General features: G+C 41.1%; 1 protein-coding gene across 6 annotated transcripts in view; it reads left to right on the forward strand.

Annotated features, from left to right (window-relative positions):
• The window catches only part of LOC138768079 (serine/threonine-protein kinase 38), a 48,052-nt gene extending 38,289 nt beyond the window's left edge, over nucleotides 1-9,763 (forward strand). For 5 of the 6 annotated variants that reach the window (XM_069946106.1, XM_069946105.1, XM_069946108.1 and 2 more), the window contains exons 11-14: nucleotides 14-137; nucleotides 1,779-1,874; nucleotides 3,677-3,771; nucleotides 6,473-9,763. In XM_069946106.1, the coding sequence (XP_069802207.1) occupies nucleotides 14-137; nucleotides 1,779-1,874; nucleotides 3,677-3,771; nucleotides 6,473-6,606 (449 nt within the window). In that variant the 3' untranslated portion in view covers nucleotides 6,607-9,763. The remainder of the gene's footprint in view (nucleotides 1-13; nucleotides 138-1,778; nucleotides 1,875-3,676; nucleotides 3,772-6,472) is intronic. The other variant, XM_069946104.1, reaches the window with a different exon arrangement.
• The last annotated feature ends 9,856 nt before the right edge of the window (nucleotides 9,764-19,619 follow it).

Here is a 19,619-nt window from a genome sequence, read left to right on the forward strand (position 1 = left end):
TTTTCCTATAAAGGATATCCTCCATTTTGTTCTGAGACACCTCAGGAGACCTATAAGAAAGTTATGAACTGGAAAGAAACCTTAACATTTCCTCCAGAAGTTCCAATATCAGAGAAAGCCAAGGACCTTATCTTAAGGTAGCTGGTCTTCAGAAGGCATGCATTTCTCTCTGCTTCTTTTAGATGTAGCATGCATGTCGGACTAAAAGTAGTAGTCCACAAACATGTGGTTTTCAGTGGTCTGTCCTGGATACCATTATGTACTGTAGGTTAGGAGCACCTACATGAGAAAGAAGGCAGCGCAGAGTCAGAGAAGAGTTCCTGCTGCTGTGCCCGCCCCCCTGCTGATGATTGACGCATTCCTCCCTATCATACCGCATTAGGAGAAGTCTGTCAATCGCTGGCAGGTGGCAGGGGTAGCAGCATTGTTAACTGTTCTCTGGCCATGTGCTACAAGCTTTCAGCCGTATGTTCTTTTTACCCAGGGATGGGGAACCTTCGGCCCTCCAGCTGTTGCAAAACTACAATTCCCATCATGCCTGGACAGCTAAAGCTTCAGCTACCCAGGCATGATGGGAATTGTAGTTTTGCAACAGCTGGAGGGCCGAAGGTTCCCCATCCCTGTTTTAACCAATAGTACGTCACCGCATAAGGGGCAACATGCTGAAAAATGTGTGTTCGTCTCTGACAGGCTCCATTTTAAGGAGTGGAATAACAATACAAAGTACACAGGTGCTGTGGCCAGGAAACAACAACTGCTGCCCCTCCACCTGTTAATAATTGATAGATTTTTTCCCAATGCACAGTGATTGGGAGACAAGTATCAATCATCTATAGGCCGCAGTGACTTATAGGTTGTAGGGTCTGTTAACCTACAGTACATTGCAGCATATAGCACAGACTGCTGTGTAATAATGTTATGCTGCCCAAAAAATCGACACATTGGGGGACATTTATGAAGTCTAACGGTTTTTACGCCGGGCTTTCGAATGTTCCCGGAGCTCAGGGGATTTATGTAGAGGCGCATTGCCTCTACATAAATCTCGATCACACGAAGCCCATCAGTACGAAAATTTTGAAACCTACTCCAGCTCAGAGCTGGCGTAAGTTTCAGTATAATTTTTCCACCTGAAAAATGATAAATGCAGTGCACATAGAGGCCGCACCCCCCTGTAACTCCCCCTCTCCGCCCTACTGGCGAAGGTGGCGCAGTTGGGGCAGATGCGAAAGTAATATTCACAAAAATATAATTTGCTAATATTTTTACAATCATCTGCGCCTAAAAAAGGCATTTATGCCTTTTCATACATGTCCCCCTATGTCTAACAAAGCGAAGGGCCTCAATTGTTCAGCAGTTGGCCTATACACCCTCTACCTTTCAATCTCAGTGCCGCTCCATCCCGGGTGCTTGGAAAAGCTGGATCTAGTCCTGCAAAACTTCTACCAGACTGGATCCAGCTTTTCCAGGCACCCAGGATGGAGCAGCACAGAGATCCAAGGCAGCAGGCATATAAGACAACTGCCGAGAAAACCAAGCCTTTCGCTTCATTTGTAATGTAAATTCGCTCATCTTAAGTCTAAATAATGGTACGGTAGACATATTATAAAAAAAAAAATTCTGTCTATATTTTAACATCTTAAAAACTTGAAGTTTTCGCTGTATCCACTGAGCCTCAAAATATGCAGACTTCCACTTTTCTGGTTCTAATAAGTGAAAAAAAAAAATCATTTTAATATTACCATTACGTTTACTTTTTTTTTTAATAAAAAAAAATCCAGATTTTGTTGTGATTGGGAACAAAGAATCGGGGCTTCAGGCGTGGAAGAAATAAAAACAAACTCCTTCTTTGAAGGTGTTGACTGGGAACATATAAGGTACATTTTTGGTTCTTGTTTCACGCATAGTATTTGTAATGTTTATTCTTGCTTTTTTTCTGGTATTTTTTTCATTTGTTTTAGTGTATAGTGCCCTACAAACAAAGTGTTCTTTTTTTTTTTTTCTTCTTCTTTTTTTTTTTTTTTTTTTTAATGCATTTTCATCTGTATACCAGTGGACCCATAAGACCACAGGGACATAAATGAATAAATTACAAGATTTACCAAATCTGTTCTCTCGGCACTGTGATAGGTTCCTTTTAAAGTGACTCTGTACCCACAATCTGTCCCCCCTCCCACACCCCCACCCCCAATTGCTTGTACCTTCAGATAGCTGCTTTTAATCCAAGATTTGTCCTGGGGTCCAATCGGCAGGTGATGCAGTTAATGTAATAAAAAAAACAACTTATAAACTTGCAGCCCTGTGCCAAACTGGCATGGCCTAGAATGTCTGTTCATTAGGCCGGCACAACTTCTGTCCTTCCTCCCCACCCTACTCGTCATTAGGAATGCTCCAGGCAGATTTTCTACTATTCATCATCTGTGTGAACACTGCACATGGGCTGGATCGTTAAGGCACCTGTGTAGTTTTCAGACAAGTGAATAGAAGAATACCTGGCTAGAGCATTCCTAATTCCTAAGGGTGGGGAGGAGGGACAGAGAGGGTGTGCCAGTCTGATGCATACACAATCTAGGCCACTGCCGTTTGGCACGGGGCTGCCAGTTTAAAAGTTGTTTTTCAGGACAATAACTGCATCACCTGCCTAACGGACCCCAGGACAGATCTTGGATTAAAAGTAGCTTCCGAAGGTACAAGCGGTTTGGGGGGTCAGATTGTGGGCACAGAGTCGCTTTAAGCAGATCCTAAAGTGTATGTGGACTATTTAGTATCTTCTGAGATGATATAGATGGAACTTTGAGCCTGCATTTAGAGATGAGCGAACCGGGTTTGGGTTCAAGTCGATCCGAACCCGAAAGTTCGGTATTTGATTAGCGGGGGCTGCTGAACTTGGATAAAGCTCTAAGGTTGTCTGGAAAACATGGATACAGCCAATCACTATATCCATGTTTTCCACATAGCCTTAGGGCTTTATCCAACTTCAGCAGCCACCGCTAATCAAATGCCGAACGTTCAGGTTCAGATGGACTCCAGCATGCTCGAGGTTCGCTCATCTCTACCTGTATTATATTATAGTAAAAAGCATAGGCAGTGGTATATCACTGTACTTTCCTTCTGAGAGTTCTGTGGGTGATATTAAAGAGTTACTCCGGTATAAGAAAACACATAACTTTTTAACATAGTGTAATGACTAATAGTACTGGTTTAGGCATGTTTTTTTGCGTGATTGAACTATAGAATGTGTGTTGCCTCCAGTTCCCTGGCCCTCCCTCTCTATTTAGACAGTGCATCATCCTCTGATGTCACAGGAGGAGAGGCTGGATCTTTTATCGGAGCTCATGCCTCACCCCCCTTATTGATATCACAATCTCTGACCAGCTCCTCCAGCCTACTTCACCATCTCCCTTTCATATACACTGATACATATATATCTTTATTGGGACATTTATAGAGAGCGAGATGCTGCCTTGTGCTGAGTGATGCAGCAGGTGCTGCAACCTCACTGCAATAGTCTGTAGTGAAATGAGATGTTCTGCAACAGCTATGGGCGAGGTACAGGCAGGAGTGCTGGGGGAAGGAGGTAGGCAGGATGGGAGGATTGTGATGAACATTATGTGTCTTTACTAATGTAGTGTTCCAACATCAGCAAATCACTGAATAATTTTAGTATTTTTTCCCACAGGGAAAGACCTGCTGCAATACCTATTGAAATAAAAAGTATCGATGACACCTCAAATTTTGATGAATTTCCAGATTCTGACATTCTTAAGCCAATGGGTGAGTTTCTAGTATGTGGGAATGAGTGCAATTTCAGTAAGCTGCTACATCTGTTGTGTAGGTTCAGGCATCAATTTTGTGTATGGATTTACTTTTATGTCTTGTTATGAAATTATAAGGGCTTGTTCACACAGTAAATTAAATTCTGGTAGAAAATTTCAAGTTATTTGTGTCTATGCATGCAGTTTTTGGCACAGAGTTTGATGTAACACACAGATTTTTTTTTTACATAGGGGGAAACTTGCTGCTATGCATGCTACTTATTGTTTTGTGCTTGAAAAAATGCAAAATGCATAGGTCTTTTCAGTCTTATGTAAACATACCTGTTGATGTGTAGAGATCAGGTGAGGTTTTAGCTGTGTGGACATGCCCCAAGGGTAAGTTATTGTAGTAATGTTGCTTTTTCTTAAAGAAAAACAATGCACAAGGCTGGATTCACACACAGGTCCAGATATAACAAGCTGCCTGAAAACCACACTGTCTTCTCTTCCAAAAGCAACCAATCACAGCTTGAGTTTTATATCTTAACAAGCTGTGATTGGTTGCTGTAGGTTTCAGGCAGCTTAATAAATCTTTGTTCAAGAGGTCGCTGACAGGTGGCGCTGTATCTAGGAAAATGCTACAGATGTTCAGTGTGTCTCCCTTGTGTTTTAACAATGTTTTCCATTGGAAAAACCATGTTTTCCACTACTGAACACAGTGAGTCAGCTTTAACCCCCATGACATGCTGACTAATGCTCACCTCTAGATCTGATATTGATACAGGTCTGTCACAGTAGAGCTAATTCTTCAAGAAACCTCATAACCAGAAGTCACATGGGGTGAGGAAGTCACGCTGGTAGGAATTGGCTCATCACATGTGCATCTATCAAAGCCAAAGTTTATGCAAATAAAATACTGTTACCTTTACAGCATCACCTATGGGGACTGATTAAACACATTCTTTATTTAAAAAATGGTGATCGCATCATCTGAGGTGTCCATTGTCTGACTTTGTTTCATTTTGAGCAGTAAAATGCCCACCAGAGACCTCTGAATTAGGAAGTTTAAAGGGGCTTTCCAGGGAAATAAAAAAAAAAAGATATATTTAAAAAAAAAAATTTATATTTTATTCATGAACCTATATAACTTTATACATTTTTATTTATTTATTTTTTACATCTACTTTCATTAAAGAAGAAGTACGGTGAAAATTTTTGTTAAAGTATTGTATTGCCCCCAAAAGTTATACAAATCACCAATATAGACTTATTACAGGAAATGCTTATAAAGGGCTTTTTTCCTGCACTTGCTACTGCATCAAGGCTTCACTTCCTGGATAACATGGTGATGTCACTTCCTGGATAACATGGTGACAGAGCTGTGCGGGCTGTGGCTGCTGGAGAGGATGATGGCAGAGGGATGCTCAGTGTCTCTCCAGTGCCCTGTGTCCGTTTGCCATCATCCTCTCCAGCAGCCAGAGCCCGCACAGCTCTGGGAGTCGGGTCGTGACATCACCATGTTATCCAGGAAGTGACATCACCATGTTATCCAGGAAGTGACATCACCATGTTATCCAGGAAGTGACATCACCATGTTATCCAGGAAGTGAAGCCTTGATGCAGTAGTAAGTGCAGGGAAAAAAGCACTTTATAAGCATTTCCCATAATAAGAGTATATTGGGGATTTGTATAACTTTTGGGGGGCAATACAATACTTTGATAAAAATTTTCCCCGGACTTCTTTTAAAGTAATATTTTCTCATGTTGCTTCTGATCTTACCCCATACTAATCTCTCATTGTGTCCTCTTGTTTTTAAATTCATTTTATTTCAAAAAACACTTCCCTCCTGAACCTTATTTAGTCCTTTAACATATTTAAAGGTTTCCATCATGTCCCCCCTTTCCCTTCTTTCCTCCAAACTATACAGATTAAAATTAGAGATGAGCGAACCGGCTTCGGGATCAAGTCGATCCGAACCCTAACGTTCGGTATTTGATTAGCGGGGGCTGCTGAACTTGGATAAAGCTCTAAGGTTGTCTGGAAAACATGGATACAGCCAATGACTATATCCATGTTTTCCACATAGCCTTAGGGCTTTATCCAACTTCAGCAGCCACCGCTAATCAAATACCGAACGTTCGGGTTCGTCAACTCGAGCATGCTCCAGGTTCGCTCATCTGTAATTAAAATCCTTAAGTCTTTCCTGATGTTTTCTATGCCTCACACTATCCACCATCTTTGTAGCACATCTATGGACCCATTCTACTTGATCATTATCTTTCTGTAGGTGAGGTCTCCAGAACTGGACACAGTATTTTAGCTGTGATGTCGCTAGAGCTCTATACAGCAGAATTACAATCTCCCTCTTCCTACTGGTTATACCCCTAGCTATACAGCCCAGCATACAATTTGCTTTTTCTACCACCTGGTTGCACTGGTGTCTCATTTTAAGACTTTAAGAAATCACTATCCCTAAATCCTTCTCTTCTGAAGTCTTTGCCAAAACAGAACTGTCGATATGATACTTGGATGGAGCATTCCTTCTCCCCAAGTGCATTATTTTACATTTGCAAACATTGAACTGCTAGGAAGTACACCAATAAGGTATACATTAGGTTCTATGTTCCATTCACCATGGCATAATGGCTTACTCGCCACAGTTAATAGAAATATTAGTATTACATTTATTTAATTTTTAATTATATCTGATTTGTCTCAGTAGGTGTGGCATGCCAACACCCCGATTCTGACTTCAAGAACAAGGACTGGGTCTTCATCAACTACACATACAAACGCTTTGAAGGGTTAACAGCTAGAGGAGCCATGCCCACCTTCAGCAAACCCCGGAAATAAATCTCTACAGACTTGGCCTGATACTCACTCATATTTTTACACTCGGTGCTGTTGGAAGATTCACGCTCCCATATTGTGTAGCCTATATCTCTTGGAGAATGCAACAAACTGTGAATTGTCACAAAAAGGGAGTCCTCCTACAGATCATCATCCACAATCCCGTATTGGATCATTCTTACGTAAAAACCAGTCTAATGCAAATTCTGGTTGTCTAGTTGTCCCTTACCATCCCAAGTCATATCTGCAGCACTAAGGGATAGCGGAATTGTCATATTTATGCCCTTTATCCCCCCATAGAGTGATCTAAAAAGAAAGGAGGGTTGCTTGGTACTCAATAGAAGTTTGACTTGACTGTATCCTGTATGTATGTGTCTATAGCTTTAAGACTGATGTGTAGCACAAGCTTTTTCTTATGCACTTATACTGCGTTACCTTGGCTATCTATGATCCTTTAAGTCAACAAACTTGGTATTTGGGACCCTATTTTATGCAAGTGTGTTTTTGGACTTGGCCTATTTATTTACATTCATTTATATATATATATATTCAAGAAATGTGTTCTCGGACATAACAGCGTGTGGAATATTTGATTGATTTTTTTTTTCTTTTTGTTAGATGCTTTCAGAATGTTGTGTGCTAAATGGCATAAAGTGCTTTATGTTTTTTTTTGTTTTTTCTTCTTCCAGTAGTATGCAAAACCTGGATGTGGTGCCTTATTCTTGAAAGGGCTATGTATTTTATATGGCTGTATGATGGCATTTTAATAGTGCATACCATCTTCCGTCGGTGGACATGTGCTACTAAAATGGCCCACTGTGAATTAATCTCCTAGGAAGAATGATTATGTGGGGCGATTGTAGAGTTTGGTGGATCGTTTTGTCCTATAGCTTTCAAGCCTCGTGGCCAAATTGCATGCCAGTGCTTCACCTCTGAACCTTTAATAAAATCACATTTGGACGCATCTTGTAAAGGTAAAGCCAAATCAAGTCATTGGATTAGCTCCAGATCCGGAGAGAGCTTAGTAGCTGCACTCCTAGTAGTGATCAGATATCAGCTACACTTCTAGTATGTGATCATTCATAGTACTTCACAAGGGGTTCCTATGTAAAGTGAGGTTTATTTTCTTCAATGCAAATGTATCACTATCAGTAATCAATTAATATTTCCATATCATCTAATCGGCGCAACTGCGTACCTTGTAACAGTGCCGTCCGTTTCTGCCATCGCTGCCCGCTTCCTGAGATCTCCTGCGGTTTGTACTTAAGCAAATATCTGGTTTGGTGCGCTGGAGGCGGGCATAGTGCACCGATATTTTCTCCTCCTCAGTGACGCACCGCCTTAGAATCAAGTTTGTCCCCGGCCCGACACGTCACCTAGGGGAAGAGATGTCTGTGCACTGGCCCGGCCTCCAGCGCACCAAACTAGACATTTGCATAAATAGAAACCGGGTGGTGATGAAAGGAACAGACGCCACTGTTACAATTTACGCAGCGCCGCCATTCAGGTGATATGAAAGCCTTGATTGAGTAGTTATAGTGGTACATTTGCTTTAAGGTCAGTTTTTCTTTTTCAGAGAAATCTTGTTCAATTATTGTTAATACATGGGTAGAAAATTAATTGGACACAATAAGATTTGTTTTTGACTCTGACTTTGCTCCTCCTGACCTGGGAAGTTAGCTTTTGACAGTGAATGCACCATTGTGTATTCTCTCTTGGTTGTAAACAGATATATGCTTTAGGTTGGCTCTAGTATAGCGTTCTGGTGATGGGATCTCTTGAACAATCTAGTGTCTGTGCTACAGCTCTTTTGTTGTTTGTTCAGTCCTTTTATTTTTCTGCTGGGATCAGAACTATGGGTGACTGCGAGCGGCCCCAATAGCTTACACACATCCAAACAAGCCAAGTGGGCATATAGATGGCTGTCTCCTATGTCTATAGTCCCGATGAATGATTGTGATGCCTGTAATATCAAACCTGAATTGGTGATCCTGTGTAGAGACTAATAAACTACCCAGGTTTATTACCTCTTTTATAATACCTTGCTGGACATTTATATTGTGTACTCTGGATCCTTGTACTGTCTATACAATCCTCACCTTTTTATGTATCCTGCTGCCTTTAGTTACTATAAACAGAGTACACACCAGGTTTTCATCCTCTTAAAGGTGAGTTTCAGTTTTGCATTTGAAGTTTAAAAAAGGTTGGCGGAAGATACAGCTGAAGCCTCCTCTGCAGCCATATGAGATGCAGCTAAGCAAATAGCTGTAACTACCCCTTAAAGCTCCTAGTTTCTGAATTGTAATAGCTAAACTTTCAAAAGCAGCTGCCATATTGTAGTAAATTTTTGTGAAAAAAATTAGCATTGTTCATGATCATACTGGTGTTAGGTATCCATAGCTGTTTGATGGATAGAATGTTGTGAGAGTAGTTAACGGTGCTAATCTGCCCATTATAAAGACCCATTGTAATCCAGTGGAATAGATTAGGATTAGAGATGAGTGAACTTCAAGCACGCTCAGGTTTGTCTGAAGCTGAAAGCTTAGCACTAATGGCTGAAGAAGTTAGTGCTCAAGGTTCACTCATCCCAAGTTAGGAACCTACAGCTATGTTCACACATTTGTTTAAAGTGTCACTGTCGTTTATAACTTTCAAAATCTAAATCAACAGTAGATGTGATATGCTAGTTTGCAATATACATAACAAAGCTGTACTTACCAGAACTCCAGGTCCAGTCTCCTGAAGGCAAATTTTCTGTCTTGTGCTGGTTTGAAAAAAAAAAAAGAGATTAAACCCAGGAATTCGGGCCAGTACAGAGAGTCACGTCTCAATGTGTCCATCAATCACATGACTGCCTTCTCTCTGTGAGCGCTCAGATGGCCTGGTAAATGAGGGACTTCCTGTTTTCTGATTTTTTTTTTTAATTTTTTTTTTTCCTCAAAAAGAGTCAGAGAACAGGAAGTGGCGTGTTTTCCATGATACAGCAAGAAAAGAATAAAATAAATAATGAATGTAAATTGCAAACTTGCTTTATATCACATCTACTGTTGATTTAGATTTTGAAAGCTATAACAGGTACACTTTAAGGCTCAAAAACAAATTTTACACGCAAAACCTCTCTAAGATTTCAGCCCATCAGAACAGCCCAAAATAAGTCTCTTGTACAATTATGCAACATGTGAACCAACATTTTCTCATTGAATTTAATAGGGGGGAAAAACTTTATGTATGTTTTTTTTTTTTTCATGTGTGAAATGGACATTGTACATTTCAAAATATTTAAATGAAAATTAAATCTAGACCGTTGTGCTTTTCTGCCACTTGGCAACAACTTTCCCTAAAACAGCGTTTCTCAACTCCAGTGCTTAATTCCCCCCCAGCAGGTTAGGATTTGAAGATCTCCCATTTACAGAACAGCTGTGGTGATACCTCTTGTACTAACTATAATTAGATCACCTGTGAAATACTAAAGAAATCCTGAAAACATGACCTGTTGGAGGTGCTTGAGGACTGGAAATGAGAAATGCTGCCCTAAAGAATGAATAGGGTATTAATAGAGCACAACCTGAGCATGATTAAGGCCAATCATTTGGCATTTGATTACTCGGGACTGAAGAAGTGCTAAAAACTCTGGGGAAACATGGATACACTGCTATTTAGATGCCCAATGATTGGACATGCTTAAAGTGTACCTGTTTTTAATGTTTCTTCAAAACAAGTCAAAAGTTTGAATCGGTCCAGATCTAAGTACCAATCAGGAGAACGTGTTGGGAACAAAACGCGCTAAGTGCGATCCTCTCCTGGCACTGTGTGATCAGTCAGGCTCTGATTGCTTATGTAAGTCTATGGAGCCCGACTGATATCACGCGACGCAGAGTGTCCTTCCCTCTGCTCGGTATGATCGGTATAGGGCTGAACACTCAGACCCGGACTAATCAAAACTTTTGACATCTCAATAGTTTTTAAAAATGACAGTGACACTTTACATTGCTCTCATCTCTAGATATTAACTCTGGGAGCCACTTTTATCTCTAGAACAAGGTTTTCCAATGAGGCAGCAGCCCCATCCAGGTGAGAAACGAATACAGCTTTTTTTTTTAGAAGTCAGTGGGTTTATGAGCCCATGTTCTGTCTTTGCGTTGTTCGCATGTACATAATCGTTCCTTTTTTTTTTTTTTTTTTTTTTCCCTGCATAATTACCAAAACTGCAACAAAAAATATTTCTGTTTCTTTTTTTTACAAATGAAAAGTGTACAGCTTTATACATGAGCTCTTAAAAAAAAAACAAAAAAAAACTTTAAGGTGCTGAGAGATTGGCAGTCACATCAACTTAAAGGACTTTCATGCCTCATTGATATTCCCCAAGTTCTTTTTTGGGACAGCCACCTTAAGTCTAGAATGACTGAGCGCATAAGCTGCATTTTTTTCTATAAGGAAGCCTTTCTGTAACATAACTTTTAAAGGGGTTATCCAGCGCCACAAAAACATGGCCATTTTCCCCCTACTGTTGTCTCCAGTTTAAGTGGGGATTTGAAACTCAGTTCCAGTGAAGTAAATGGAGCTTAATTGCAAACTGCACCTGACCTGGAGCCGACAGTAGCGGGAAAAGTGGCCATGTTTTTGTAACGCTAGATAACCCTTTTAAGGTCTCTGTTTGCAGTCAGTGAATGGGAAAACTCATTATTTGTATCCCAAGGGTATGTGCACACTACGGAATATCCGGAGCCTTCATGCGGGTTATGCTGGGCGCCCTTCGCATGAAGTTTCGCCCGTTCCATAGACTCTTTGGGCAGACGGTGGAATCTGCCGGCAAATTATTGTTGAGTCTATGGTACAGACAAAACTTTGCGTGAAGGATGCCTGCCGTAATCCACATGAAGGCTCCGGATATTCCGTAGTGTGCTCTGGTGAAAACCTTTCCTTCTGCCCAACTGATAAAGCTGCAAGGCGTATTAAATGAAAGCACTTAGGCTGAAGTTCCGTGGTTCTGTTGTTTTTGCAATTTTTTATGTGTAATGCACTGACAAAATCACATTGGGAACCCCAGTCAAAAAATGCAACTCAGCAAAATTGTTGAAAACAAATTAAAATGGCAGCATTCGATCCCAGCTTCCATATGCATCTATCCGAATAGGATGGTCCTTCAGCCCAGGGATGGGAACATCGAACATTTGCATCCACTGAGTACAAGCAGCCTCACTGAATGGACATGAAGCACAAAGAACATTAGATGTATATCAATTCATTATACAAGGATTCTGCTTTATTTGCATAGAACTTCTCTGCTCTTTGATACTTTGGATGCCTTCATATGGTCAACAAGTCTTGAACATACAATGATCGATCATCCATGGCTCCACATCGTTGATCTGATGCCATAGCATTGGATTTTAAGAATTTGCACAACTTTTTGCCTTGGTCCATGTGGAGGAGCCTGATTTGGATGACCGCTGCAGGATTCCTTTTTGTTCTTTTTGGCCTTTACATTTTTAATAGCACTTTCTTAACTAAAATGGACTTTTTTACAGTTTTTCTACTGCCAGGATTATTTCTTACACTTTCATAATGCTAAAGAAAAAAAAAGAAGTTCAAAGAGAAAGCGTTGTGTGTTTGGCAGACCAAGCCATTCTAAGCATTAGCAATAGTTTTGTTAGGAACTGGGTAACTATCTCGTTTTTGCAGGTATGTTTGTATATGTATATGCTCATGGTGCGAGTAAATATTCTGATAAAGTAAACTGCTTTTCTAGCTTCTCAATTGCACGGTAGACCAAAACATTTTTCGATAGTATTAAATTCTCATTCCCAAAAGCTAGTATTGAATTCCAGTTGTCCAATTTCTCTGATGTATAGGTGTATTCTGTAGTCGTACTGTATGATTGCCACAAACTACCTGTTTTGGGGAAATTATTACATAGACACTTAAGATCTGTTTCTATGCATGTAATGTCTGTCATTTTTAAAAAATAAAGTTTGTACAAAATCAACCTGTGGCTTTATTAGTGGAACCAATGTATATCCTGTCGCTCCAGCAAATTCTATTCAACTTGGTTTTAAACAGTTTTGTGAAAATGGTGGATAGATGAGTAATTTGTCAGTCATTTCTTTTGGTTTTAGCGTGAAAATCCCCAATCCAACTATTAGTAGCTTTCTATTAACCCCTTAAAGACCAGACCAATTTCCATTTTTGCGTTTTCGTTTTTTCCTCCTTGTGCTTAAAAGGCCATAGCACTTGCATTTTTTCACCTAGAAACCCACATGAGCCCTTATTTTTTGCGCCACTAATTGTACTTTGCAATGACAGCCTGAATTTTTTGCATAAAGTGCACTTCAAAACCAGAATAAATTATATGTGCCATGGGGGGGGGGGGGGGGGGGGGGGGGGGTTGTTTTTTACGCTGTTCTTCCTGGGGTGAAAACGGTCTTGTTATATATGTTCAATTGCACAATTTTGCACTTTTGAAATGTTTTTTATGCTTACGCTGTTTACCATGCGAGATCAGGAACTAAATAAATTAATAGTTTGGCCGATTATGCATGTGGTGATACAAAACATGTTTATTTTTATTTAGAAAATGGGAAAAGGGGCTTAATTCTAACTTTTTATTAGGGGAGAGGATAAATTATTAATAGAGATGAGCGAACCATGTTCGGGTTCGAGTCCATCCGAACCCGAACGTTCGGCATTTGATTAGCGGTGGCTGCTGAAGTTGGATAAAGCTCTAAGGTTGTCTGGAAAACATGGATACAGCCAATGACTATAGCCATGATTTCCACATAGCCTTAGGGCTTTATCCAACTTCAGCAGCCACCGCTAATCAATTGCTGAAAGTTCGGGTTTGGATGGACTCGAGCATGCTCCAGGTTCGCTCATCTCTATTTATTAATAAAACTTTTTTTATTTTTTTATACACATACTAGAAGTCCCCCTGGGGTTAGGGTTATTCCCCCTGGGGGACTTCTAGTATACAGTAAGTACCCTGATCTCTCAGTACTTATCAGCTGTTGTATTACACTGGCAACTATAAAATTAAGCCACAAAGCACAATGAAAATTTTAAAAGTTGTTAGCTGATTCCATTTCCCAAAACTAAACAAAAACAAAGTATGTACACCAAAATGTAAAAATCTCCTACAAATTGTGGCCTGCAGCTCCCTCCTGTGGGCTCAGTTCTACACATACTTATATGATCATCTTGAAGGTAAACCTTTCCATATAAAGTAATCCTGAGTAGACAGGAATGAACTAGTATTATGTTACTGATGCTAGAAGAAAGCATGTTAAAGTCTATGGTGCCCTACCATTAATACATTTCTTACATTTTTGCCTAGAGATCAGCCAATCTCTTTCCTAGAACCTTGCATATCTGGAGTATTGTATATAGGTAATCATAGGGGAATTACCATTCCCTCCAGCTACTGAGCCTCCTCCAGTGCACAAAGGAATATTTGTCTTTGTAGATCACATAGAAAAAAGTGTCTTTATACTTACAGATCAGCAGGGTATTTACACCCTCTATACATGCAGCAAAGATGTTTCTAAACTAGAGCAACAAGAGGAAGGGAGACAAGTACAGGTGATTTAAAGAAACTCTATTATTTTTAGTAAGCAAAAGGGTTTCCTTCTGTTTATATAAATAAAGCTGTTTTCCTCCCCCCCCCCCCCCTTCCCCTCAGAAGAAGCAGGATTTCTGTGTCCATTATGCTCTATGGAGAGGGGAGGGGTTGAGGTGGAGAGGAGAAAAGGCAGCCTTACAAAACACCACATCCTGCAATCTTCTCTTTCCAAGCCTCCAGATAAGCACTGACCTTTCTGACCCCTGCAGACTGAATCCAGCAGTTTATGTGCCCAGACAAAGTGTACAGCTGCTGGTCTCCTCTTCCTGCTCACTCATCCCCCTTGACCCCTCCATAGGTTATAAAGGGACTCATCAAATCCATCTTCACTTTTCTCCTCTGTAAGAGCCAGTTCACACTACGGAATGAGCGTCAAAATTCCTGTCAAATCCTGTCTGCTATCTGTTCGAATGGAAGGGTTCACGCGCCACCACTCAGAGTCTCAATTCTTTGATCAGAGAGGCACGGAGAGCTCTCCCATTCAAACAGATAGCAGGCAGAACTCTGTGCCAAGTCCACGTGCGGGGGTTCCACACGGAATTCCGTAATGTGAACGGGCCCTAAAGAAGACAGCTTTGCCTGATAATGCCAGATAGGAAGTGAGGGGAAGGTAGGAAAACAGCTTTTTGATTCCAGAAAGGCTTTTATGCCAAATAAAACCTATTACAGAGTTTCTTGAAATTGCTTGTGCTATCGATTTGTGCAATAAAAATGTAAATGAAAGTATCAATCATTTCAAACAACTTAGCAGAAATCAATAGTACAAGTAAATATAAGAAACTGTGACAGATTTTATTAGGCACAATAGATTCCTTCCGTACTCAGAATGCTGTTTGTATCCAATCGTTTAGTTTCTTACAAAAAACACTTCCCCCTTTCTCTTCTTATCAGTATCTTTTTGTTGGTGATTACAACAGTCTCCCTCTTCCTACTGGTTATACCTCTAGCTATACAGCCCAGCACCAGCCCAGCTATAACCGCCTGGTTGCACTGGTGACTCATTTTAAGGCAGAAATGACCACCCCTAAATCCTTCTCTTCTGAAGTCTTCACTAATACAGAACTGCTAATAGGGTCCTCTGACAGATTCTTTTTAATCAAGTACATTTAACTATGGTTTCCATTGTTTTGACCACTTATCTAGTAAAGCTAAAACATTCTCCATATTATGGAATTAGATATATCCCAAAAAATACACTTAGTCACCTGACACATTCATTGATCTTCTAAAGCAAGTCTCACCAATGAAAGAAAGTGAAAAGAGAACGGGGTTCATTCAGTGGATTGTCTGGGTAAACTTCTTAACTTGTCAAAGAAAAGCTGTCCACCACAATAAAACGGTAAAATGCCAATTTCCTGTAGTTAAAGGGAAACTGGCAGTTGTGCCCTAACCATGGGCAATATAAAACAGACACAAACCAGTGGCCCAACTGCCATGAAGGCAGACCACACCACAGCTATGGGGCCCAGCAAATCAGGGGGCCTGGCAGCCTACTCCTCTTATCGGTTGGCCCCCTGAGCACTAATTCGTAGCGGCCGAGTGTGTCTCCCAGGTGCCATAAATGTCTTTTTAACAGCAAGCGCTCCATAGAGTCCTATATATTAACAAAAATTTCACTTCCTTAACTGATTTCCTTTCAAATGTTGTTGTGTACTTCACCCTTAGGCTGGGTTCACATAAAGTATTTTCAATGTAAATCAGGAGTGAAACTGACAGAGAAAAGCTATAATAGAACGACTTATGTTTTGTTTAGAGATGAGCACAACTCTACCATGCTGTTTCCATGTTTTCCAGGACTCCTTAGAGCTGCATCCAACTACTTTTGCCTGGGGCAGACTGTATGAGAAGATCGCTGATCGAGGTATAGTATTTTACCTCCAGCAGTAAGGGAAACCAATCACGATCCCCGCAGTCACACTGGGAGGGTCCTGATCGGACAATGACAGAATCATGTCCTTAGCCAGAATCCTCGACAATGATGAGGGGCAACACCCCGAAACAGCTGTCTGTGGATGGATACCTGGCTTTGGTATTTCCTTGGTCATATCATCAGGCTCGCAATTGACTGAAGGGGCCACTTAATACATTAATAACTTAGGGGTCAATGCACCTAAGATTTTACTGTATCGAGTGCTTTAACAAGAATCTTTGACTGGTCTCCCTGAGATCAGTCATCCGTTTGCCGTAAGGATCAGGTCCTGTCAGTTACATATAAATGCTGAGTTTAAAGGGTTAGTCATGGCAGCAGCGTGATCACTGCTACTCGTCATTGATGGCGAGGGCCCGGCTACGTAGCAAATAACATCAATCACATACAGCATAGGTCATTCAGGCACAGTCACCCAGGCTGTACCCGTATGGCATAAATCGTCTAGGGGTTAACATGGGATGATTCCTCTTTAAATATCCTTTTACCTTATCCATGAAAAGCAAATACAGGGGAAACATTTATCAATGCTGTTACCCTGACGTACACCATGGCCAAAGCGCAGGTTCTTACCTTTTCCATGGTGTATGCCAGCCATAACCCTCGCCCACCTGAAAGGTCGGCAAGGTGGTGAGCAGGCTAAGCCTGTGCCTAATTTCTCATGGTTTATCCCTGGAAACCATTCAAAAATCTACACTTGCTTGGGAGCAGGTGTACAGTTTTTTTGTACAATACCTCTGACAGGTGCAGGTCCGGCCGGCTTGCCGTCAGCCCCGCACCGACTTTTGCAGCCGATGCCCCACTTTTATGGTGCATTTGCACAGAGAGATTTATCTGACAGATTTTGGAAGCCAAAGCCAGGAATTGATTTGAAAAGAGGAGAAATCTCAGTCTTTCCTTTATGACCCATTCTCTGTTTATAGTCTGTTCCTGGCTTTGGCTTCAATAATCTGTCAGATAAATCTCTCTGTGTAAACGCACCATAAAAGTGGGGCACCGGCTGCAAAAGTGGGTGCAGGCTTTGAAGACAAGTAAGCCAATCTTAATAAATGCCCCCCACTGTGTGCAGATCATAGACCCCTATGAACAGCATTTGCCAGGACACAGAGGGTTAAAAGGGTACTCCAAAGACTCTAAAAAAAATGTTTTTTGCTAATACATTCCTTCAAAAAAGTTAGAATACCCTTTTCTTTACATTGCCCCTTCCATTGAATAGCAGTAGTAATGGGCGACACAGGCCCCTTTGCTCCCACTAACGTTCATGTCCCGATCCCCTGCCCTGAGGGTCCCACTCCCCCCCCGTGTACAGTATATTCTTATATACAGTACCCGCAGGGAGGCTGCCAGACACAATCGCTGTGCGCAGTGGCCTCTCTACAGTAAGCTGCAATGTAAAGAAGAAAACAATACATTTATTTTAATAATGTTACATTATAATGTAATATAACTTTATTAGAGTGTCACTTAATTTTTTTTTTTTTTAGCAGAAATCAATAGTACAGGTGATTTTAAGAAACATTTTAATTGGGTTTATTAACCGAAAAATGCATTTTTATCCTGAAAAAGCAGTTTGAAGCTCTCCCTCCTGTCTTCATTGTTCTCTTATGGAGAAAGGGGGGTGGGGGGAGATAAGGCACCAAAACAGGACAACAAAGAGTTAATTTACAGCTGCATCACCGGGCTATCTCCTCTGAAGTCAGCACTGACCTCTCTGACCTCTGAATACCAACTTTCACACAGATCCTACTGTGTAATCCTTTGTTCTCTGCTGGCGACTAATCTCCCTCCAACCCCCTCCCCTCTCCATAGGTTACACAGGGCCCAACTGATATAAACTAGTCCAGATTTCCTGCTAATGAGCAGTGAATGAGAGACAGGAGGGGGAGGGGGGCTGGGAAAAGTCTTTTTGAATGCAGATAATAGCATATTTGCCTAATAAACCCAATTACAAAGTTTCTTAAAATCGCCTGTACAGTCATGGCCAAAAGTTTTAAGAATGACACAAATATTATATTTTCACATGATCTGCTGCCCTCTGGTTTTTATGTGTGTTTGTCAGATGTTTTTATCACATACAGAAATATAATTGCAATCATATTATGAGTAACAAAAGCTTATATTGACAGTAAGAAGGAGTTAATGCAGCAAGTCAATATTTGCAGTGTTAACCCTTCTTCAGGACATCTGCAATTCTCACTGGCATCCTCTTTATCAACTTCTGGACCAAATCCTGACTGATAGCCGTCCATTCTTGCACAATGCTTGCATTTTGTCAGAATTTGTTGGTTTTTGTTTGTCCACCCGTCTCTTGATGATTGACCACAAGTTCTCAATGGGATTAAGATCTGGGGAGTTTCCAGGCCATGGACCCAAAATGTTTTGTTCCCTGAGCCATTTAGTTATCACCTTTGCTTTATGGGAAGGTGCTCCATCATACTGGAAAAGGCATTGTTGATCGCCAAACTGCTCTTGGACAGTTGGGAGAAGTTGCTCTAGGAGGAAATTCTGGTACCATCCTTTATTCATGGCTGTTCTTAAGCAAGACTGTGAGAGAGCCGATTCCCTTGGCTGACAAGCAACCCCACACATGAATGGTTTCAGGATGCTTTACAGTTGGCATGAGACAAGACTGGTGGTAGCGCTCACCTCGTCTTCTCCCAATAAGCTGTTTTCCAGATGTCCCAAACAATCGGAAAGGGGATTCATCAGAGAAAATGACTTTACCCCAGTCCTCAGCAGTCCACTCCCTGTACCTTTTGCAGAATATCAGTCTGTCCCTGATGTTTTTCTGGAGAGAAGTGGCTTCTTGGCTGCCCTCCTTGAGACCAGGCCTTGCTCCAAGAGTCTCCGCCTCACAGTGCATGCAGATGCACTCACATCTTCCTGCTGCCATTCCTGAGCAAGCTCTGCACTGCTGGTATCCCGATCCCGCAGCTGAAACACTTTTAAGAGAGGGTCCTAGCGCTTGCTGGTCTTTCTTGGGCGCCCTGTAGCCTTTTTGGCAACAATGGAACCTTCTCCTTGAAGTTCTTGATGATGATAGATTGTTGACTGAGGTGCAATCTTCCTAGATGCGATACTTTTCCCTGTTAGGCCATTTTTGTGCAGTGCAATGATGTCTGCGCGTGTTTCTTTAGAGATAACCATGGTTAACAGAAGAGAAACAATGATGCCAAGCACCAGCCTCCTTTTAAAGTGTCCAGTGGTGTCACTTTTACTTAATCATGACAGATTGATCTCAAACCTGTGTTAATGAAGCAATCACTGAAACAATGTTAGCTGGTCCTTTTAAGGCAGGGCTGCAATGATGTTGAGATGTGTTTTGGGGGATTTTCTAGGCAAATATTGACTTTGCAAGAGATTGCTGTTAAGCTGATTACTCTTTATAACGTTCTGGAGTATATGCAAATTGCCATTTTAAAAACTAAAGCAGTAGACTTTGTAAAATATTTGTATCATTCTCAAAACTTTTGG

The sequence above is a fragment of the Dendropsophus ebraccatus genome, chromosome 11, assembly GCF_027789765.1.
Source record: "Dendropsophus ebraccatus isolate aDenEbr1 chromosome 11, aDenEbr1.pat, whole genome shotgun sequence".
NCBI classification, from domain to species: Eukaryota; Metazoa; Chordata; class Amphibia; order Anura; family Hylidae; genus Dendropsophus; species Dendropsophus ebraccatus.